General features: G+C 43.5%; 1 protein-coding gene across 2 annotated transcripts in view; it reads left to right on the top strand.

Annotated features, from left to right (window-relative positions):
* The window catches only part of LOC105034542 (uncharacterized), a 37,481-nt gene extending 17,374 nt beyond the window's left edge, over window positions 1-20,107 (top strand). For both annotated transcript variants that reach the window (XM_010909750.4, XM_010909752.4), the window contains exons 10-11: window positions 18,963-19,446; window positions 19,634-20,107. In XM_010909750.4, the coding sequence (XP_010908052.1) occupies window positions 18,963-19,446; window positions 19,634-19,733 (584 nt within the window). In that variant the 3' untranslated portion in view covers window positions 19,734-20,107. The remainder of the gene's footprint in view (window positions 1-18,962; window positions 19,447-19,633) is intronic.
* Window positions 20,108-21,597: the final 1,490 nt, after the last annotated feature.

Here is a 21,597-nt window from a genome sequence, read left to right on the forward strand (position 1 = left end):
AATAGCTCTCTGTCTCAGCAATGTAAGAGAAGCTCGGATGTTTCCGAGGTTGCTGACGGGTCAACTGTTGTTGGGTGCCTTAGGCGCTGATGCTGCAGGCGGAAGTCATCTGCTGTAGAAGCTCAGACGGAAATTTTCTGTTGGAGAAGTCCGACAGGAGTCCGATTGCTAGAGAAGTCCGTCTGAAATTTGTCTGATGTAGAAGCTCGTCTGAAGACTGTCCACTAGAAAGGTTCGGTTTCATGAGGAATCCGATAGAAGGTCGATCGATAGTGGAGTTCGGATGGCGTTGTGGAAGTTCGTCCGCTAGAGGAGTCTTGAGGATATTGTGGAAGGTCGATCGCTGGAGGAGTCTGGGATTCAATTCTGTTATAGAAGTTCGGACGGAGTCCGGTTCTTGTAGGAGTCCGGAAGGAGGTCGCTTACTGTAGAAGCTCGAATGAAGTTTGCTTGCAATAGAAGTTCGGAGTAGAAATCTGTTTGCAATAGAAGTTCGGAGTAGAAATCCGACTGTTGGAGTCCGTCCGTTGTAAAAGTTCATCTGAAATTCATCCGCTGCAGAATTTCGGACGGAGTCCGGTTCTTGTAGGAGCTCGGATGAAATTCGGAAGGCGGTCGACTGCTGTAGAAACTTGGATGGAGTCTGGTTACTGTAGAAGTTCTGCTGCTGGAGAAGCTCGGACATTAACGAAGTCCGGAAGAAGCTCGGAGTGAAGTCGATCGTGACAGGAGGAAGTCTGGAAGAGATTCAGAGAGTAGTCGATCACTGTAGAAAATCGATTGATAATGAAGCCCAGAGAGCATTTGGAGCAATTCGGTAGACGACTGAAGGAGCTCATTATCGGAGAAGTCCGGAGGGTACGATAGGAGTTCATCCGTTGGAGAAATTTGGAGGACACTGTGAAAGGTCGACTGCTGGAGGAGTCCGAATGGTACTGTGGAAGCTCAGACGGTCGAAGGAGTTCAGATAGACGCCGCACAAGGTCGGAAGCCGGAAGAGTCCTGGGAGGGTTGGCCTCTTACGAACTTCGACTGGGATTATTTTATACCCAACACCAGTCCCCCTACTTCCGAGTTCGAATTCCGAATGAAGAAACTACAAAAAAATTTTTACAGCCGAAGTTGCCTCCTTCGATTTCCGTACTCGGTTGTTTCTAGATATTTTGACGTTTGGCGCGCTGGTGCTGGAGTCTTTTCAAATCGAGGCGATTCGAAAAGATTTTTCGGAAATTTTCGTTGGAGTGTTGCTTAGGTACGGTGCAATAATGATTCTGTCAGTCGTCAGCTGCCTGCCATGATGAGTAGGACACGCGGCGGTTGTAGATCGGCCAAGGGAGATCTGCAATCATTATTGCATCGGACCCCGTTGCCTATTTAAACCCATCCCCCTCCTTCAGGGGTTTCACTTTGTTTGAGACTTTTTTCGGTTCCCTTTCCTTCCCCGAGAGCTTCGTCCTCTTCCAGCATCCCTCTCGACCTTAGGCGCCCTTCAGGTCGTCCTCCATCGCCCTCGCTGCCCTTCTGCATCTCTCGGACCAGTCTAGATTAGTTCCGAAATCCTTCTTTTTCTTGCTGTTTTTCCATTTTTCCTCCTTTGCATTTTGCCCGCTCGGTTTTTCCGCGAGCGTCTTGTTTCTTATTTTTTCCAATTTTTTTGGGATTTTTTAGGATTTTCACTTGATTCAAAATATCCTCCAACACTTCCTCCTCCAGCAGTTCTAGGAGTTCGTCCGTTTCAGCCCCCCAAAATTTTAGTTCTGTAGATGGACCTCGTCCGGTCTTTGCACCAGACACCATTCCCAGCTCTCTGACTTTGGACGAACTCTCGCTGATTAGGATTCAGTACGGAGTTTCTCCGGAGTACGAGCTTGAGCTTCCCGGGCCAATTGACCGGGCTAGCGCCCCTCCCTCTGGCTGCTTCTGCTTATACCAGAAAGCTTTCTGCGTCGGGTTTCGACTTCCACTTTCACCTTTTGTTGTTGCTCTTTTTCATTTTTTAAACATTTCTCTAGTTTCTGTAGCGTCGTACTCCTTTAGGTTTCTGATAGGATTTCTTTCCCTCTGTCATTTAGCTGAAGTTCGGCCAACCCTTTTTTTGTTTAGAAATTTCTATATCTTCAAGCGTCATCCTTCGGCAAAGGATTGATAGTACTTCTTCCCCCAGTTCGATAGAAAGAGGTTGCTGAAAGGTACCCCCTCTTCTATTCACAACTGGAAGGAGAGGTACTTCTACATCCGATGCCCGACCTTGGAGCTGGGGTTGCCCTCCTGGGGCTCCCTGAGGGACTCCGTCCGCTAGGCTTCTAGACTGGGAAGGGACGACCTTGAAGCCTCCAATAAATTTAAGGCTTATCCAACTTCTCTCCTCTCCGACCTCCTGAAGGAGCAACTCTTATTTAACGTCGGCCTAAGCCCTCTCAACCCCGTCGGTATTTTATATATATATATTTTTTTCAAGTCATTCGTTGTTTTCTCTTTTCTCTTGTTCTGTTTCTAAGCTGTGCCGATCTTCTTTCATTATAGATATGGACGCAGACGCGGCTCGGATGTTAGCCAAGGGTCTCAAGGCCCACAAGAGGAAAGGCGTCGCAACTTCTGGGTCGGCGAAGAAGGCAAGGATAGAAGAGACAGACCCAACTGTGCTTGCCCAAGCGGCCATTGCTGTTGACGCCCCTTCCAACGCCGAGCCCGCAATCCTCCGAGCTTCTTCGAGAAGCTCTCCGGTCGAGGTTCCTGCTCCAGAGTCTCGTTTCGAGGAGGCTCCAGGGGCCGAAAGGAGGAGAAGGAAGAAGACGTTGGCCCGTAAGAGCCGCAGCAGCAGGGCTGCCATCGAGGGGGCCGACGGCTCCGAAGAGGATCCGGGGGAGAATCTGTTCAACAATAGAGATTTAATAAAGAGGTTGGTCGATGGGTGCGTTCTGTCCGAGGTCGTCCACAGGATCGTCCATGCCGATCCTGAGCAGCGGGTCTGGGACTCTCTGGGGTCCTTTCTTGAGGTAGGCTGATTTACTTTTTTCTTCCTTTCGCTTCTTTACTTAGCTTATTCCTTAGCTTTCATATTGACTTTCTGGCCGTTCTTGCGGATTGGACACCAGCTCATTGCCAACATCGAGGCGATGAATAAGGCCAAGAAGGAAGCAACCCAAGTGGAGGAAGGTCGCCTGGCCGAGGCCTCCCGTCTCAAGAAGAAGGTTGCCGAAGTTGTGAGTCTCCAAGAGATGCTGCAGAAGGAGGAACAAACCTCGGCAGATCTGAGGGCCGCCTTGGAGGAGGAAAGAAAGAAGGCAGAGGCCGAGGTCTCCAAGCTGAGGGAGCAGATCCCGACCTTAGTCTCGGAGGCACGGGTCCAAGCAGTGGAGTTCAAGACCTCCTCCAAGATGAGGGATCTGAACATCCAGTTCGGCCAGGCCGCCTTCATCAAGGGCTTCGAGCTCTGCTGGGAGAAGGTGGTCGGAAAGTTTTCCGAACTGGACCTCGGCTTCCTAGATGCGTCCGACGATGAAGCCGGACCTTCTGAAGCCGCTGCCGGTCTCCCTCCAGTCGGGATCTTTTCGACTGCCGTGGTTGCCGCGACCGACCTTCCGGGAGCGTCGAGCTCCTCCACTTCTGCTCTGGAGGTCCGAAACCTCTAATTTTGTACTTTTCTTTTGTTGCGACATTTTCTCTTTCTCTTGTACTTAAGAACTATTTAATCAATGAAATCGGATTCTTCTTTACAGAGAGCTCCTTTTTCTTCTTTTTTTTCTTTTTTGCAATGATTTGTATTGTGACGCTCTTATTTTTCGACAACGGTGCCCTGTCGAAGCTCTTCCTTTACCGCAGGGCATTCTTCTGAAGTCAGTGATCCGGGATCTCAGAAGGGAAGCTCGTCACTTAACGAAAAAATCAAAGGAGATGGACGACGAACTTCGCAGGCTGAGGAAGAGCCATTCGGAAGCCACCGCGGAGGTTACTCGCCTTTGGGACCTCCACAAAAAGGGCTTCATGGACTACACCCGGAAGAAGGCCGACTTCGTGAAGGAGCTTGAGGAACTCCAGAAATGCACCAGCGACCGATCTTGGACTCAGGCTTCCAAGATCAGCTCCTTCGAGGTCGAGCTGGCGGCTGCACGGGAGAAGATCGGCCAATTGGAAGGGAGCTTGTCCTGGCTTACAACTCAGGCCGACCATGATCGGGACTGGTTAAAGAAATTCTCCGACCTCCAGAAGCAGCTATAGGACGTCGAGGCAAATTACAATGCCTACTGAGTCGGCTGGTGCGGGCAAGTAGACGACTACAGAAGGAGGCTCAAGACGGCAACCGACGAGGTTGCTCGCCTTCAGAAGCAGTTGTCCGAGAGAGCCCAGGCCATTTCGGTTCAAAGCTCCGACGAACTCCGCTCCTTGAGGGGGACCATGGAAGAACTGTCCATGGCCCTTGGGCAGGAGAAGGCCGAACTGCAGCGGCTGAAAATTCAGCTGACCTATGAGCAGCAGGCGATCAAGGACGCAGAGGTGGAGTCCGAAGTTTTGACGAAGAGGCTTCGGGAATCGGAGGGCGAGAGCCGGCGGTTCCACTAAATGTATCGGGAGATGCTGTTAAGAAAGAAGGAACTGGAAGAAGAAGTTGAGAACCTAAAGCAATCCCTGACAATGGCTGGAACCGAGAGTTCAAAGTCAGAAGAAGCCGAGCTTCCTTAGAGCTTCTTTTACCTTTTGTTCTTCCATGTATTCTTTTCTTTTGTTGTCGTTTTTTTTTGGCCTTCAAAGGCTTTGTAATGCACACTTTACTAACGAAATGAAAAGGAATTTTCTCATTACCTTGTCTATTTTTGTTTTGAGTTGTTGTTTACCGAGCTTCTTTTATCTTTTGTCCTATTCGATGTCGATGTTGTTTGAAGATTCCTGATCATCGCCATGTTGATTTGTCCTTTTTGTTCATGACCGAAGGTCTTTTCGAGGCCATTCGAATTTGATGCTTCCTCCCGGTGCTCGAGCTTGGGGCCCGAACTTCTCGTTACTTTGAGAAAGTCTATTTTCTCCTGCCAGTGTTGGGTTTCCCTTTAGAGACTGAGGGTTTTTGACAAGAGTCTCCTTCCTCGTTGAGACCAGATCCCTTGTGTTTTTGATGTAGTTCGTTTTTTCCTTATCTCTGGCGTAGCTCGTCGCTTTCCCTTTTTCTCTCTCCCCTTTTTTTTATGTTTGGGTGAGGGTTTTTCCTCTGCTCTTAACGGGGTTGTAGGGGTGTAGAGGAGCCGTTGAGGGAGCTCTTACCCTCATCCGATCTTAAACGATCAGATCTTCGTTTGTGTCAGGACGAGGTTCTCCTCTTGTTCCCGACGCAATCAATTTCAGCTCATGTTAGGACGAGGTTTTCCTCCTGTTCCTAACAGGGCTGTGGGGGCACGTAAGGGCCGTTGCAAGGACCTCTCCCCCCATCCGGTTTCTAAATAACCGGGTTTTTGACTTTGCTCATGTTAGGACGAGGTTCTTCTCTTGTTCCTAACATGGCTGTGGGGGCGCATAAGGGCCGTTGCAAGGGTCTCTCCCCCCATCCGATCTCTAAATAATCGGACCTTCGACTTTGCTCATGTTAGGACGAGGTTCTCCTCCTATTCCTAATATGGCTGTGGGGGCGCATAAGGGCCGTTGCAAGGGCCTCTCCCCCCATCCGATCTCTAAATAATCGGACCTTCGACTTTGCTTATGTTAGGACGAGGTTCTCCTCCTGTTCCTAACATGGCTGTGGGAGCGCATAAGGGCCGTTGCAAGGGCCTCTCCCCCCATCCTGTCTCTAAATAACCGAGCCTTCGATTTTGCTCATGTTAGGACGAGGTTCTCCTCATGTTCCTAACACGCTTAGTTTCGATTGTTTGAAGGAGCTACTTCCCATCGTTATAAGCTCATGCCAAAAGAAAAGATATGCGAATATGAAACTTTTATTTAAGGCAAAGTTATCGGTAATACATTCGTAGATTTTTCGAATTCCATAATCGCGGAAGGTCTGCTCCTCCGAGCTCTTTTAGATAGTATGTTCTGGGTCGCACCACCTCCCTGACTTCATACGGACCTTCCCAGTTAGGGGCAAGTTTTCCTTGATTCTGAGGTTGTGAAACAGCGGCTCGTCGAAGTACTAAGTCCCCCGCTCTGAAGGCTTTGCTCTTGACCCGGGAGTTGTAGTAGCAGGCTGCTTTCTGCTTGTAGGCTGCCATCCGAACTTGAGCTGTCTTTTGCTTTTCTTCTAACAAGTCGAGGTTGGCCTTAAGATCCTGTGAGTTGCGCTGCTCGTCGAATGTCACAACTCGCGCCAACGGAAGCTTGAGTTCAATCGGGATAACGGCTTCTGTTCCGAAAGCTAAGGCAAAGGGGTCTCCCCAGTGGGCAGTCTTTGGGTAGTTCGGTATGCCCATAACACATGATAAAGCTCGTCTGCCCAAGTTCCTTTTGTTTTTTCAAGTCTCGCCTTGATTCCTTGCAACAGAGTCCTGTTAGTCACCTCGGCTTCGTCGTTTGCCTGCGGATGGGCTACTGACGTGAAGTTATGGGAGATGTTTAAGTCTTTACAAAATTCAGCAAACCTTGCTCCAGCAAATTATCGCCCATTATCAGTAATGAGAGTTTTGGGTAAGCCGAACCTACAAACAATTGACTTCCAGACGAAGTCCTGCACTTTAGTTTCTGTGATTTTTGCCAAAAGTTCGACTTCGACCCACTTGGTGTAGTCAATTGCCACCAAGAGGAACTTCCGCTGTCCGGATGCTATGGAAAAAGGTCCAAGGATATCCATCTCCCATTGTGCAAACGGCCATGGAGCACTGAAGGGTGTAAGTTCGGAGGCGGACTGTCTTTGGATAGTCACATATCTCTGACACCGATCACACTTTCTGACATATTCAATGGAGTCGTGGTACATTGTAGGCCAGTAATAACCTTGTCGGAGCAGTTTGTGGGATAAAGATCTGGCTCCCAGATGACTTTCGCAAACTCTTTCATGTACCTCCCACAAGGCAAAGTCGGCTTCAGAAGGCCGGAGACATTTCAGGAGGGGCAAAAAGTATGATCTCTTATACAGCTTGCCTTCATAAAGGATATATCGGGAGGCCTGGTTCCTAAGCTTCCGAGCTTCTTTTACATCATGAGGAAGAACCCCGTCTCTGAGGTATGCAACCAGTGGGTCAATCCAGCTGGGTTCATGGCTGATCTCCATTATAAGCTGTGATTCTTCCGTACTTGGACACTTCAGAACTTCGAAGAAGACTTCCTTGGGTAGTTCAGTCGGAGCTAGTGTAGCCAACTTGGAGAGAAAATCGGTTATGGTATTTTCTGCTTTTGGAATCTGCTTGATGTCAAAGTTGTCAAAGGCAGGGATGATCTTTTTTATCTTTTCGAGATACTTGGCCATACTATCCTCCCGAGTTTCATAACTTCCGCTGACTTGCCCACCACCAATTGGGAATCACTGTAGACTTGGAGCCGATTTACTTCTAATTCTTTGGCGATCCTCAGTCCTGCAATCAGAGCTTCATATTCTGCTCCGTTATTTGTCGCAGAAAATTCGAAGCGCAGCGCGTACTCCGCGATAATTTCTTCCGGATTGATCAAGATCAGGTCCGCATCCGTGCCTGACATGTTGGAGGAACCGTCCACATAGAGGGCCTAAAAACCATCAGGGAGATCTGTTCTTTCCTCAGGGGAGTTCGGCTGGAGTCCGGGGTTGTCAGCTTCACCTCGTTCAAGCTCGGCTTCTTCCGGAATAGTGCATTCTACTATGAAGTCTGCTAATATCTGGATTTTTATCGCCGGCCGAGGTCGATAGTTGATGTCGAATTTCGTGAGCTCGACTGTCCATTTTGCTATCCTTCCGAAAGCATCCGCTCGATGCAGAACTGCCTTAATCGGCTGGTCGGTGAGCAGTGTTATGGTGTGCTCTTGAAAGTAAGGTCGGAGCCTTCGAGCTGCAATCAATAAGGCGTAAGTTAGTTTCTCTAACTTAGTATACCTGATTTCGGCATCTCTCAATACTCGACTTATATAGTAGATCGACCGTTGAATTTTTGTTTTTTCCTTAACCAGAATTGCTGCGAGAGCCATAGGGGAGACCGCCAAGTACAAGAATAACTCTCCGGGTTCGGGCTTTGCCAATAGCGGAGGTGAGCCGAGGTAGTTCTTCAATTCTTCGAATGCTTGCTGACATTCAGTGGTCCAATAGAAGTTCTTCGGCTGCTTGAGAGTCTGAAAGAAAGGTAGGCACCGTTCGACCGACCTTGAGACGAAGCGATTCAGAGCTGCTACTCTCTCAGTAAGGTGCTGAACTTTCTTTATTGACTTCGGGGCGGTCATTTCTTAGATGGCACGAATCTTTTTCGGGTTTGCTTCGATCCCGCGCCCCGATACTATAAAGTCCAAGAATTTTCCTGAGGTTATTCCAAAAGCACACTTAGCTGGGTTCAGCTTCATCTTGTATTTTCGGAGGGCGCTGAAGGTCTCCTCAAGGTCGACGGCGTGGTTCATTGAGGATTTGCTTTTTACAAGCATGTCGTCCACGTAGACCTCCATGTTGCGGTCGATCTACTCTTTGAAGATCTTGTTCACCAGCCGTTGATAGATCGCCCCTGCATTTTTGAGGCTAAAAGGCATGACCCTGTAACAATAAAGACCACGGTTAGTGATAAAAGCAGTTTTTTCTTCGTCCTCTGGTGCCATCCTGATTTGATTGTAGTCGGAAAATGCATCTATGAAAGTGAGAAGCTCGTGGCCCGAGGTTGCATCCACTAATTGGTCAATTCTGGGTAGAGGGTAACTGTCCTTCGGACAGGCTTTGTTCAGCTTTTTGAAGTCTATGCACATCTTCCACTTGTCGTTCGCCTTCTTGACGAGAACCACATTAGAGATCCAGTTCGAATAGTTGACTTCTCTGATGAACCCGGCTTTCAAGAGTTTGTCAACTTCCTCGGCTATTGCTTTCTGCCTTTTCGATGCGTGACCTCGGATTTTCTCTTTCATCGATCGATGTTTGGGATCAACAGCTAGACGGTGTTCTATGACTTTAGCATCAATCTCCGGCATGTCCGTCGGAACCCAAGCGAAAACATCCGAGCCGTGTCCGTACCTCTTCTCCTAGGTTGGAGCTGATCTTCACCACATGCTCCTCATTCCCATCGTTCAAAGGAATTGAGACAAGATCTTCAATTGGCTCGCCTCGTTTTCAGCAAGGTCGTCGCGGATGTCTAATCCATCAACCGGACAGGAGTCAGACTGACCATTTCTTTGTAAGGCTATGTTATAGCAGTGTCTTGCCAGGGCTTGATCTCCTCTGATCTCTCCGACCCCTTGGCTAGTAGGAAATTTCAGTTTCAAATGGTAGGTCGATACCACAGCTCGGAGGGCGTTGAGGTCAGGTCGGTCGAGTATTGCATTATAGGCAGACGGCGCCTTTACTACCAGAAAATCCACTTGCGCTCTAGATTGTTTCGGATACCGACCTGCAACTACGGTCAAAGTTATTACTCTTTCCACTGGCACAGCATCGCAAGTGAACCCTACCAATAGAGAGCTTATCGACCCTAATCGACCATCCGAAATGGACATTTTTGAGAATGCATCGTAAAATAAAATATCGGTCGAGCTTCCACTATCAATAAGAATGCGGCTTACATCATAGTAGTAATATTTAAAGAAACTACAACTGCATCATTATGGGAGAATTGAATTTCTCGGGCATCTTCTTCAGTAAAGGTGATAGATTCTTCAGTCCTCTGCCGCTTGGGCGGTCCGGCCGATCTGCTGGCTGCTCCCCACCGGGGTCCTCCAGAGATGGTGTTGATGATCCTGATTGGAGGTCGATCTCCAGGCTGTTCTTCCTTCCTTGGCGGCTCTGGTTGTGGTAGGGCACTCGGCTGATCTTCCCTATCTTTAGGCCGGTGTCAGATAAATTTGTCGAGCCGATCTTGTCTGATGAGCTCCTCGATCTCATCTCGGAGCTGAATACACTCCTCCGTATCGTGGCCGTGGTCACGATGATAGAGGCAGAACTTGTTAGGGTTGCGCTTCCCAGGGTGTGTGTGCATCCTTTCCGGCCTTGGCAGCTGCTCCCTGACCTCTATCAGCACTTGAGTTTTTGGAGCATTGAGAGGGGCGTAGCTGTGAAATCTTTCTGGGGGAGAGCTCCGTCGAACTCTGTAGTCCGGGCTTCTCTACCTACGAGCTCGGAGGGGAGTTCGGACATGCTTGTGTCCGGGAGGAGTTCGAGAACGTGGCCGAGTTTCACTCGGCCCCTTTTCAGCTGAGGGCTTGCCGGAGCCACCCGCCTGCCGCTCCTTCGCGGCCTCCTCATCCTTCAGCTTGAAGGCTTCCTCTGCTCGGGCATATCCTTCGGCCTGAGCCAGCAAATCAGCGAAGTCCCTGGGATACTTCTTTTTCAGGAAAAACAGAAGATCATTCTTTTGAAGATCGCTCTTCAGGGCGGTCATTGCAACTGATTGGTCCAAGTTCCGGACCTCCAATGCGGCGGCGTTAAAACGGTTGACATAAGTTCGGATGGATTCTCCCTCCTTTTGCTTGATATCGATGAGGGACTCCGAATTTCTCCAGAGACACCGACTGCTGACGAAATGAGCCGCAAACTGATGGCTCATTTGATCAAAGGAGAAGATAGTGCCCGGCTTCAGTACCGAGTACCAATTTCTTGCTGCTCCTTTCAAGGTAGATGGGAAAGCTCGGCACAGGATGGCGTCTGGCGTGCCATGGAGCAGCATCATTGTCCGGAAGGCCTCCAGGTGGTCAATCGGATCCGAGGTTCCATCGTAGCTCTCAAATTGGGGGAGCTTGAAGTTCGGCGGGATCGGTTCCTGCATAATCATTTAAGAAAAAGAAGGGTCAGTAAAGATATCCTCACCACAAGCAGGTGGAGCATGGCGGAGTTCTTCGATCCGCCGGTTCATCTTTTGGAACCTTTGATCAAGAAGATCCTCTCGATCGCGAGTTTCGAGGATCTTCTGGCAGAACGGAGGTAGGGACCCTCCGGGGGTGGAATCGTGATCAGACAAAGGGCTCTCCGCCCTCTGCTTCCCCTTTCCGGGGAATACAGGGTGACTGGCCCAAGTGGGCCGTTCGATCGTCGGATTCTGAAACTCCGATGATGCTCTTTCCAGCCGCACAGATGCCTGCGGCTGCATGGCCTGCACCGCTTTGGTGAGGCCCCTGACCTGCTGAACCAGCAGGTCGAACTGTTCCATACCGACTGCTGTTGCCGGAGGAGGAGCCTGGGAAACTGGAGACGAGGCCGGAGCTTGCGGATCTCGCTGAGATCTGGCCACGAAGGCCATAGATCACCTGGTGGATGCCTCTCGGGGAGACATCAGGTGAGGATCTGGCAGGAGAAGAAGAAGAAGATGTCGAAGAAGATGACCAGAGACAGTCCCGTTGAGTACTCCTTTAAGAACAAGGGTCCTGCGAAGACACAGTGGCCCTTCCTCTAGCGCCAATTCTGTTGGTGCAGAATTCCGCCGATGTCGGAGAAGCTGGAGTCGAGGAGAATGCGGCCACCGTCGGGACCTGCAAGAAAAGTCTAAACCGGAGTTGGGGGTGCTCCGGCAAGACCCTCCGACGTTCAAGTCAGTACTCTACCTCAACAGAAATGGAGCACTCGAACGGAATTTTGACAGAGTTTCGAGATAGAGTTTAGAGCTTAGAGAAGAACGTATCTGGGGAGTTTCTTTTATAGACGGGAGAGCGTAACCGATTGACAGCGACGTCCGTAACTGCCTGGTAGTGGGCCGTTCAGGGCCACATGGAGTTTGTTACAGAGAGTGGAGTGGTGTCCGTTGTCGCGACTTGCCAGAGAGTGGTGGGGCCACGTGGAATCTATTATAGAGAGTGGAGTGGTGTCCGTTGTCGCGACTTGTCAGAGAGTGGTGGGGTCACGTGGAATCTGTTACAGAGAGTGGAGTGGTGTCTGTTGTCGCGACTTGTCGGAGAGTTCGGGTTGGACGGCTGAAGCTCGGCTGGGACATCTGGTGGAGCGGAATAGCTCTCTGTCTCAGCAATCTAAGAGAAGCTCAGATGTTTCCGAGGTTGCTGACGAGTCAACTGTTGTTGGATGTCTTAGGCGCTGATGCTGCAGGCGGAAGTCATCTGCTGTAGAAGCTCGGACGAGAACTTTCTGTTGGAGAAGTCCGGCAGGAGTCTGATTGCTAGAGAAGTCCGTTTGGAATTTGCCTGATGTGGAAGCTCGTCTGAAGACTGTCCGCTGGAGAGGTCCGATTTTATGAGGAATCTGGCAGAAGGTCGACCGATAGTGGAGTTCGGATGGCGTTGTGGAAGTTCGTCCGCTGGAGGAGTCTTGAGGACACTGTGGAAGGTCGACCGTTAGAGGAGTCTGGGATTTAATTCTGTTGTAGAAGTTCGGACGGAGTCCGATTCTTGTAGGAGTCCGGAAGGTCGCTTACTGTAGAAGCTCGGATGAAGTTTGCTTGCAATAGAAGTTCGGAGTAGAAATCTGCTTGCAATAGAAGTTCGGAGTAGAAATTTGACTGCTGGAGCCCGTCTGTTGTAGAAGTTCGTCTGGAATCTATCCGCTGCAGAATTTCGGACGGAGTCCGGTTCTTGTAGGAGCTCGGATGAAATTCAGAAGGCGGTCGACCATCGTAGAAATTTGGATGGAGTCCGGTTACTGTAGAAGTCCTGCTGCTGAAGAAGCTCGGACATTGACGAAGTTCGAAAGAAGCTCGGAGTGAAGTCGATCGTGACAGGAGGAAGTCTGGAAGAGATTTAGAGAGTAGTCGATCACTGTAGAAAATCGGCTAATAATGAAGCCTAGAGAGCATTTGGAGCAGTCCGATAGACGACTGAAAGAGCTCATTATTGGAGAAGTTCGGAGGGTACGATAGGAATTCGTCCGTTGGAAGAATCTGGAGGATATTGTGGAAGGTCGACTGCTGGAGGAGTCCGGATAGTACTGTGGAAGCCCGGACGGCCAAGGGAGTTCAGATAGACGCCGCACAAGGTCGGAAGCCGGAAGAGTCCAGGGAGGGTTGGCCTCTTACGAACTTCGGCTGGGATTATTTTATACCCAACAGTAATATTATATTATAATAATAAAGTAAGATATTATACTTAACATTACATTATTATAATAATATATTATATTAAAATAATAAAATATTATTGTCCAATTATTGTAATATATTATCTTATGTAATACCTAGTCCCATGCACTAATCTCAAAGCATAGAAAAAAAATTGGACCACCACGTGCACTGCACGTGCTGGAAAATAGCGTGGAAGGGGGGGCAGTGATCACGTGAACTTCCGAAGGAGTTCCTTCTCCGATTCAACGTCCCAAAATCACTCAAAAATTTGAGTAAAAATCGAACTAAAACTCTTCTTTTTGCAATCTATTTAAAGGCTCTCAAATCTTTTGATTTCTTCTCATCAGAAAATCATCAAAAATCATTGATTAAATTACTGTTTCTCTTCCTTCATCTCATCCTATTTAACCGGTGATTTGATCCTATTTTGGCTGTTGAAAATCTGATCAAAACCATCTAAAAATCAAGTAAATATCTTCCATTATCTTTTGTCAATCTTTCAAAGATTTTAATCTTGAATTCTTGCTGAAATTTTCTACCAAAAATCCCTTGAAAATTTTGTTTTCTGGATGCTCTGTTTTTTCCTTTGATTTTGATTTTTCGATCGCTGGTTGTCGTCGCCGATCACCGGACCTGGCATGCCGTCATCGCCGTAGCCTTCTCCTCCAGCCATCATGGTCGTCAGCCGGGAGTGGACCTCCCTTGCCTTGCGAACAAGAGGATCAAAGGATCCCCTATTCCGTCGAAGGAAGAGAGAGGGACGTGGGTTCCCTCTCTTGTGAAGGAAAAAAAGAAAAAAAAAAAAGAAAAGAAAAGAAAAAAGAGCGAGTTTCTCTCTCTTCCCTATCCTTCTTTTTTGTGTTGAATCCTACTTTCTCTCTCTAATTTCTCTCTCTACAGACTTTCTCTTTCTAAAATTTTCTCTCTAGATTGATTCTCTCTCTTGATGGATTTCTCTCTCTTGAAGTTATTTTTCTAAGATTAGCTTAGTGAAAAACTTCCTTTTGATGATTTTGATTGAGCTTAGTGAAGCATCCGATCTTAAGTGGGGTTTTGATTTGAAATTTATTTAGATCCAGTTTTGCATTAGAATTAATATAAAAATATAATTTTAAACAATAGATTTTGAAGATTTTCTTAAAGATTAATCGATCTGTTCGTTCAGTGGTCTGTGAAAGATAAGTAATGAATTTTTTTTCGAGATATTTCATATTTATTTTGAAAGTAAATAATTATTCTTTAAAATTATGCATGATTTATGAAATTGTGTTTCGAACGAAAAGTGATTCTGAAATACTATGGTTTATTGATTATGCATATGTTCAGTGAAAATTATGATATGTTATGATACAAAAGTATTTTGATACAAATCGGATTTATGCTCTCAGTCTAACTATGTTTCAATGGATCCCACCAATAGAGATTATATGTTGGTACTCAGTGGATCTTGTCAGTGGGGTTGTATGTTAGTATTTAGTGGATCCTGCCAGTGGGAGTTGTGCGCTAGTATTCAGTGGATCCTGTTAGTAGGGGTTGTGCGTTGGTATTCAGTGGAACCCATCAATGGGTGTTAAATATTGGTCATAGTCGAGGCTATTAAGTTATGAGTATTTTGATTCGAATCGGATTTATGATTATATTGTATATGAATATTTGAAAAGATTGGATTTGCATTGAATTAGCATAAAATATATTCTTATATTTATTTATGGTATTATTTTTGAATATTATATAATATTTGAAATGTCTAGTTGAGATATCCTTTATTGGGTTGTCAAGCTTATTATCTCTTTTTTTTATTTTTTTTAGATTCAAATAATTAATTACAAGCATGGACAAAAATTTTGGGACAGCTTTTAGAGGTGAAATTTAGTATTATCAATTTCATTGAACTTAAATCTATTATGTTATTTTTAGTGAAATTTTATTGGATGTAAGATATTTGATTTAGTTATTTGAATTAAAGTTGAATAATAATTATTTGAATTTTATTCCGCTGTGATGCATTGATATCGTGATGAGATGCCTTGCATGCTTATGGAGAGAGTTCTTCAAAAGTATGCGGTGGTTGCCATGACCCTCGGCTCGCGATCATGGGTCGGAGGCGTGACAATTATTATGGTATCAGAGCATAAGTGGATAAACTATGATATATAGATAGAATGAGTGTAGGTGGATAGACACTGAGGATATTGGGACGATAATTGATATTGATTGTGACAACTTAGAAACTCTAGATTTGATACAAGTGTATTGATGGATAGGAATCAGAGTGCACAGCGGAAGCATGATGATTTAGATTATTTTGACATAGTTAGCAATATTGAATCTTTGAGTTAAAAGTTTATAATGAAAGACATGATTTGATATTCCTTAATAGGAGAAATTCATTGGTATGGAAAACATAATATTTTGATTCGAGACTATTTTGGGTGTCACTATGTGATTTTCATAAATATGTCTACTCTCTATTATGTTAAAGAAATATTTAGCATCTTAAGTCTAGGATGAGTGGATCATTGATTTTGAATTTGGAATATTAAAGCTTATGCTTCTCTATTTGTTAAAAAGGAATGTGAGATTGTTTATTAATTTTAGATTTTGTACTCGAATAGTCATTTATTGAGAGACAGTAAAGTTTGTTTATGATCTTGTGGTGGATCGATTAAGGCAAGTATAGATGTGTTTTGATGAGGAACTTGATATCTTTACATGAAATTAAGATGTTATTTTTGATTACAAGAAATGAGTGGTTCTGATTCTGATCAATTGTTGAGGTATTGATTTTTTCTTATGAAATGACTTAATGATGAAATTGTATCGAGAATTAGAATATTGAAAAGTTTGAGGATAAGATTTGAACTATGAATTTCAAGTAAGAAATTTTGAGGACTTGAACATAGGTAAGAAATTTTGAAGACGAAATTTATTTTTAGGAGGATAGAATGTAATACCCAGTCCCATGCACTGATCTCAAAGCGTAGAAAAAAAAATTGGACCAACATGTGCACCGCACGTGCTGGAAAATAGCATGGAAGGGGGGACAGTGAGCGCGTGAAGTGATCTATTTAAAGGCCCTTAAACCGTTTGATTTCTTCGCACCAGAAAATCGTCAAAAATCATCGATTAAATTGTTGTCTCTCTTCCTTCATCTCGTCCTGTTTAACCGGTGATTTGATCCTACTTTGGCCGTCGATAGTCCGACCAAAACCATCCAAAAATCAGGTAAATATCTTCCATTATCTTTCGTCAATCTTTCAAAGGTTTTAATCTTGAATTCTTGTTGAAATTTTCTGTAAAAAATCCCTTGAAAATTTTATTTTTTGGATGCTCTGTTTTACCCTTTATTTTTGGTTTTCCGGCCGTTGGTTGGCATTGCCAGTCATGGGACCTGGCATGCCGTCACCACTGCAGCCTTCTCCGGCCATCATGGTCGTCGGCCAGGAGTGGACCTCCCTTGCCTTGCAAACAAGGGGATTAAAGGAATCCCTGTTTCGTGGAAGAAGGAAGAGAAAGGGACGCGGGTTCCCTCTCATAAAGGAAAAAAAAGAAAAAAAGAAAAAAAAAGGAAAAGAAAGAGAGAGTTTCTCTCTCTTCCCTATCCTCTTCTGTGTTGAATCCTACTCTCTCTTTAATTTCTCTCTCTACAGATTTTTTCTCTCTAGATTGATTCTCTCTCTTGATGGATTTTTCTTTTTTGAAGTTATTTTTCTAAGATTAGCTTAGTGAAAGACTTCTTTTGATGATTTTGATCGAGCTTAATGAAGGATCCGATCTTAAGTGGGATTTTGATTTGGAATTTATTTAGACCTAATTTTGTATTAGAATTAATATAAAAATATAATTTTGAACAATAGATTTTGAAGATTCTCTTACAGGTTAATCGATCTGTTCGTTCAGTGGTCTGTGAAAGGTAAGTAATGAATCATCTTCTCGAGATATTTCATATTTATTTTGAAAGTAAATAATTATTCTTTAAAATTATGCATAATTTATGAAATTGTGTTTCGAACGAAAAGTGATTTTGAAATACTATGGTTTATTGATTATGCATATGTTCAGTAAAAATTATGATATGTTATGATATAAAAGTATTTTGATATAAATTGGATTTATGCTCTCAGCCTAATTATGTTTCAGTAGATCCCGCCAATGGGGATTATACGTTGGTACTCAGTGGATCCTGCCAGTGGGGGGTTGTGCACTGGTATTCAGTAGATCCTGCCAGTAGGGGTTGTGCACTGGTATTCAGTGGACCTCGTCAATGGGGGTTAAACGTTGGTCATAGTCGAAGCTGTTGAGTTATGAGTATTTGGATTCGAATTGAATTTATGATTATATTGTATATGAATATTTGAAAAGATTAGGTTTATATTGAATTAGCATGAAATATATTCTTATATTTATTTGTAACATTGTTTTTGAATATTATATAATATTTGAAATATCTAGTTGAGATATTCTTTACTTACTGGGCTATCAAGCTCATTACCTCTCTCTTTTATTTTTTTTTTAGATTTAGATAATTAATTACAAGCATGGGCAAAAATTTTGGGACAGCTTTTAGAGGTGAGATTTAGCATTGTCAACTTTATTGAACTTAGATCTATTGTATTATTTTTAGTGAAACTTTATTGGATGTAAGACATTTGATTTAGTTATTTAAATTAAAGTTGAATAATAATTATTTGAATTTTATTCTACTGTGATGCATTGATATCATGATGAGATGTCTTGCATGCTTATGGAGAGAGTTCTTCATAAGTATGCAGCGGTTGTCATGACCCTCGGCTCGCGATCACGAGTCGGGGGCATGACATATTATATAGAAGATGGTATTATGTAGCAATATATTATTATTATAGGGTTAGGGATATATTAAAAATAAAATAAAAAGGTTATTTTTTTAGTTGATGAGAAAATGACTTACACACCTCCTAGTAGCTAAGACTTTCCCTCCATTTCATGAGTAAATTCTATCTATGGGAAAATAGTTTACCCACCTAAAGAAGTGTAAGAATAGGGATAAATTAGTCAAAGAAAAAGTAGACCAACATTTTCATGATATTTACCCAACAAAGAATGGGCCCTAAATTCTAAATGCAAAGTGAAGCCTGCAATTAATATTGCTGGACATTAATTTGATTGTGTAACATTAAAAAAATGAACTAGTTTGGTTTGTCTCACTCATTAGCGGTACATGTTGCGCACTCATCAAGCGTTCTTGACTCTTGTATGATATCAATACTCTGATTATGCTGTTAGTCTATATTGCATCAAATGCAAAAATCACACATGATTCAAGACTTATTTTGCTCAGCTCAGTGCCATTCCCTTTGAAACTCTTTTATGCTTTTATTGCGCCATATGGGATATGCTGTTTCATTTTCTGGTGCTGTCCCTCACTATTTTGTCCATGTTGTTCAATACTGTATAATTCTTTGAAGTATAAATGCTTTTAAGTGTTTGATTTGCTATTCTTCTCAAGGGGTTCATGCTGTGCTAATACTTGTTACTTGAGTGCCAAATTGCCACCCAACACATTGTCTATTATATATGCTAGCAATTCCATCCATCTTGCACCCAATTTGTTATAAGAATACATCCTTTTGACAGTACTCCCAGGTTTTCATACATATTGTTGGCCAATTAGTTATTGGGATTGGATTATTTTGATGGCTGAGACTTATTTTATGTTGCAAAAATCTCTTAAGAAATTCGTGAAAAATGTATTTGACAAATAATCCTCTTCCTTGGTTTTCATACATACAGTTGCCCAGTTAGTTATTGGCATTGCATCATTTTGATGGCTGAGACATACTTTGCATTGCAAAAATCTCTTAAGAAATTCATAAAAAAATTAATTGTTGAATCATCCTCACTTTCATGTTGCAGGAACTACAATTCTTGATGCCATTAAATCCACTGTTGATCCTTCAACCACTATCATCTACTCTGAGAACCCTGATGCCAGCTCTGTCAAAAACAACGATTTCTCTCATGCCATTGTTGTGGTTGGGGAACCCCCCTACACTGAAACTGCTGGAGACAGCCTAAACCTCACACTTCCTGATCCTGGTCCAAGCACGGTCCAGACTGTCTGTGGTTCTGTCAAGTGTGTTGTGGTTGTCATCTCTGGCAGGCCTGTTGTAATTGAGCCCTATGTTCCATTAATGGATGCTCTTGTGGCTGCTTGGCTCCCTGGTTCTGAAGGCCAAGGTGTTGCTGATGTTTTATTTGGAGATTATGGATTCTCTGGTAAGCTTCCACGTACATGGTTTAAATCGGTGGACCAGCTCCCTATGAATGTTGGGGACAAGCACTATGACCCATTGTTCCCGTTTGGTTTTGGTTTGACAACCAAGCCAATGGTTGCAAGGTAGACATCATATTCCATCGAACTTCCACCACAGCATGCTTGTCTCACAGTTTATTATGACAGTATACTATTTTACATAGTCAAAGAGGTCAAAGAGATCCAGGGAGGATTAGCCCTTTGTTAAATTTTGCTTATAATCAGTGGGAAAGCATCTTAGTTTAACTTGCCCCTTTGTCATCTTTTTTAGGTCCTCTTCTTCTGCTGGTGTTGGGAGAAAGGATGAATACTGGATGATGTCTCTATATCTCAATTTATTGGTTACATGGATATTATTTAGAGTTCCGTAACTCCTGTTTCAGCCATTCAACATGATTAAGACAGTATGATTGTGGGTTATGTGGATTGACATCGGATAGCTGTTTGAGTGGGACAATAAGATCAACTGTCAAGTTGCATTGCCCTCATGCCTATCCAATCTTGGCCAAAGCTTCAGCCTTGAACATTGATGTGGCTTACATGCAATACCATTTTTGCGATTATGGGCTTCTGCCAATCTAACCAGTTTTTTAACATTCTTTGTTCAGTTATTTTCGTATGTTTTTGTGTACATCAAAACTGATTTTTCAAGGAGTAGGTTGGAACTTTTCAGAAACTGGGTATCCTGTATCTGCATGCACATTTTGGCTGTGTTTGTGCAATCATCTCTACTATTTTAACTGTAGATGCCTTCTGTTTCAAAATTTAACTCTTGTAACTGGATTGCCCGTATGTTGTTGTTCTCCAAGGGCGACTTTCTTTTTTAATTATTTATCACTGTCTTCTAACTAACTTGCCTAGTCCTTTAAAATTGTACATTTAAAATGAACATGGATGCGAGTGATGCAGGCTTTCGATGACGATGAAGGTGGGCATTGCATCTATGCGGCTGGTGCAATTAAGGTTTGAAATGTCGAGACTTAGGGCTGAGGTTTGGTTCGGTACAAGGAGCCTCAATTCAGACCAAACCCATCTAGACTTTTCTTGAATTAAGGGTGGATTGAACAGTTTGAGGGTAGATTGAGGTGGGTTCTCGAATCAAGTGGAATTAACTAACCTTGAGTCACTCTCGATTTGAGTACTATGCTTAGGTAGTGGTTGGGAAGCCTGGGTGATTCTCTTTTAGTTTTGAACCATCATTGTTAAATGATATTCTAAATATATTCCCTTATTTCTTTTAAAATATATATATTCTAAATGTATTAAGGTTGCAAATTATGAGATATTATGTAATATTTATGCATGTTCATGACTTCAACATAAATAAAATACCTTGATTAGGGCAGTTAACTCGACGTTCCCAACTTTGTTTTTACAATAACATATATTTGGAGGCAAAAAAAAAAAAAAACTGACGAAGAAATCAACATTTTAGAGGCTAAAAAGGCCGTAGCAAGGGTATTTGTTGCAGGGGTATTTGAGGCATATCAATGAATATCTATTGATAACCTTTGTTGGCATATTCTTTGATATTGCGCATGTTGTACCTACCTTTGATCAGTTTTCAAACTATGGTGCAAGCTATATCAATCATTTCTATTTTGTGTTTCATGTAAGGGATAAAGTATGGGTAAAATAATTCTGTCATGCTCCAAAACCACCATTTGGCTAGCACATGACATGGCACACATTCCGAAGGATAAAATCTTAGAGAATACACAAGGCCTATTGATAGAATAAAATGTCAATAATAAAAATTTATCATTTCTAGAATAAGAAAAGTCTCAATAGTATCAAATATCACAAGTAGTTTAAAATATAATTTCTAGATATCCAATAATAAGGATTTATTTTCTCCTGCCTCTTACTTATAAACCCCAAACTCGGCTAAGAGCTAAGCATTTTGTGGCTTTGAAAAGAACAAGAGTACCATAAGTTAAATAGCTCAGTAAGAATCTTCATATATATATATATATATATATATATATATATAATGAAATGATAAATAATGATAAATATAACTATTAGAAATAACATTAAAGGGGAGTATAGCATCACGTCATGCATATTCCAAATTAATCAACATTCAAAGCTTGGATCTACCATTAATAAAGTTTAATATAAGTCTCATTGCATCAAAAGCAATTGCTGTCAACAATGATTTCACATACGCATCTCATTATTATCATTAGCTTGGTTGGACTCAATGCCATTCATGGATTTGCACAAGAACTT

The sequence above is a fragment of the Elaeis guineensis genome, chromosome 2 (assembly GCF_000442705.2).
Source record: "Elaeis guineensis isolate ETL-2024a chromosome 2, EG11, whole genome shotgun sequence".
In the NCBI taxonomy this organism is placed as follows: Eukaryota; Viridiplantae; Streptophyta; class Magnoliopsida; order Arecales; family Arecaceae; genus Elaeis; species Elaeis guineensis.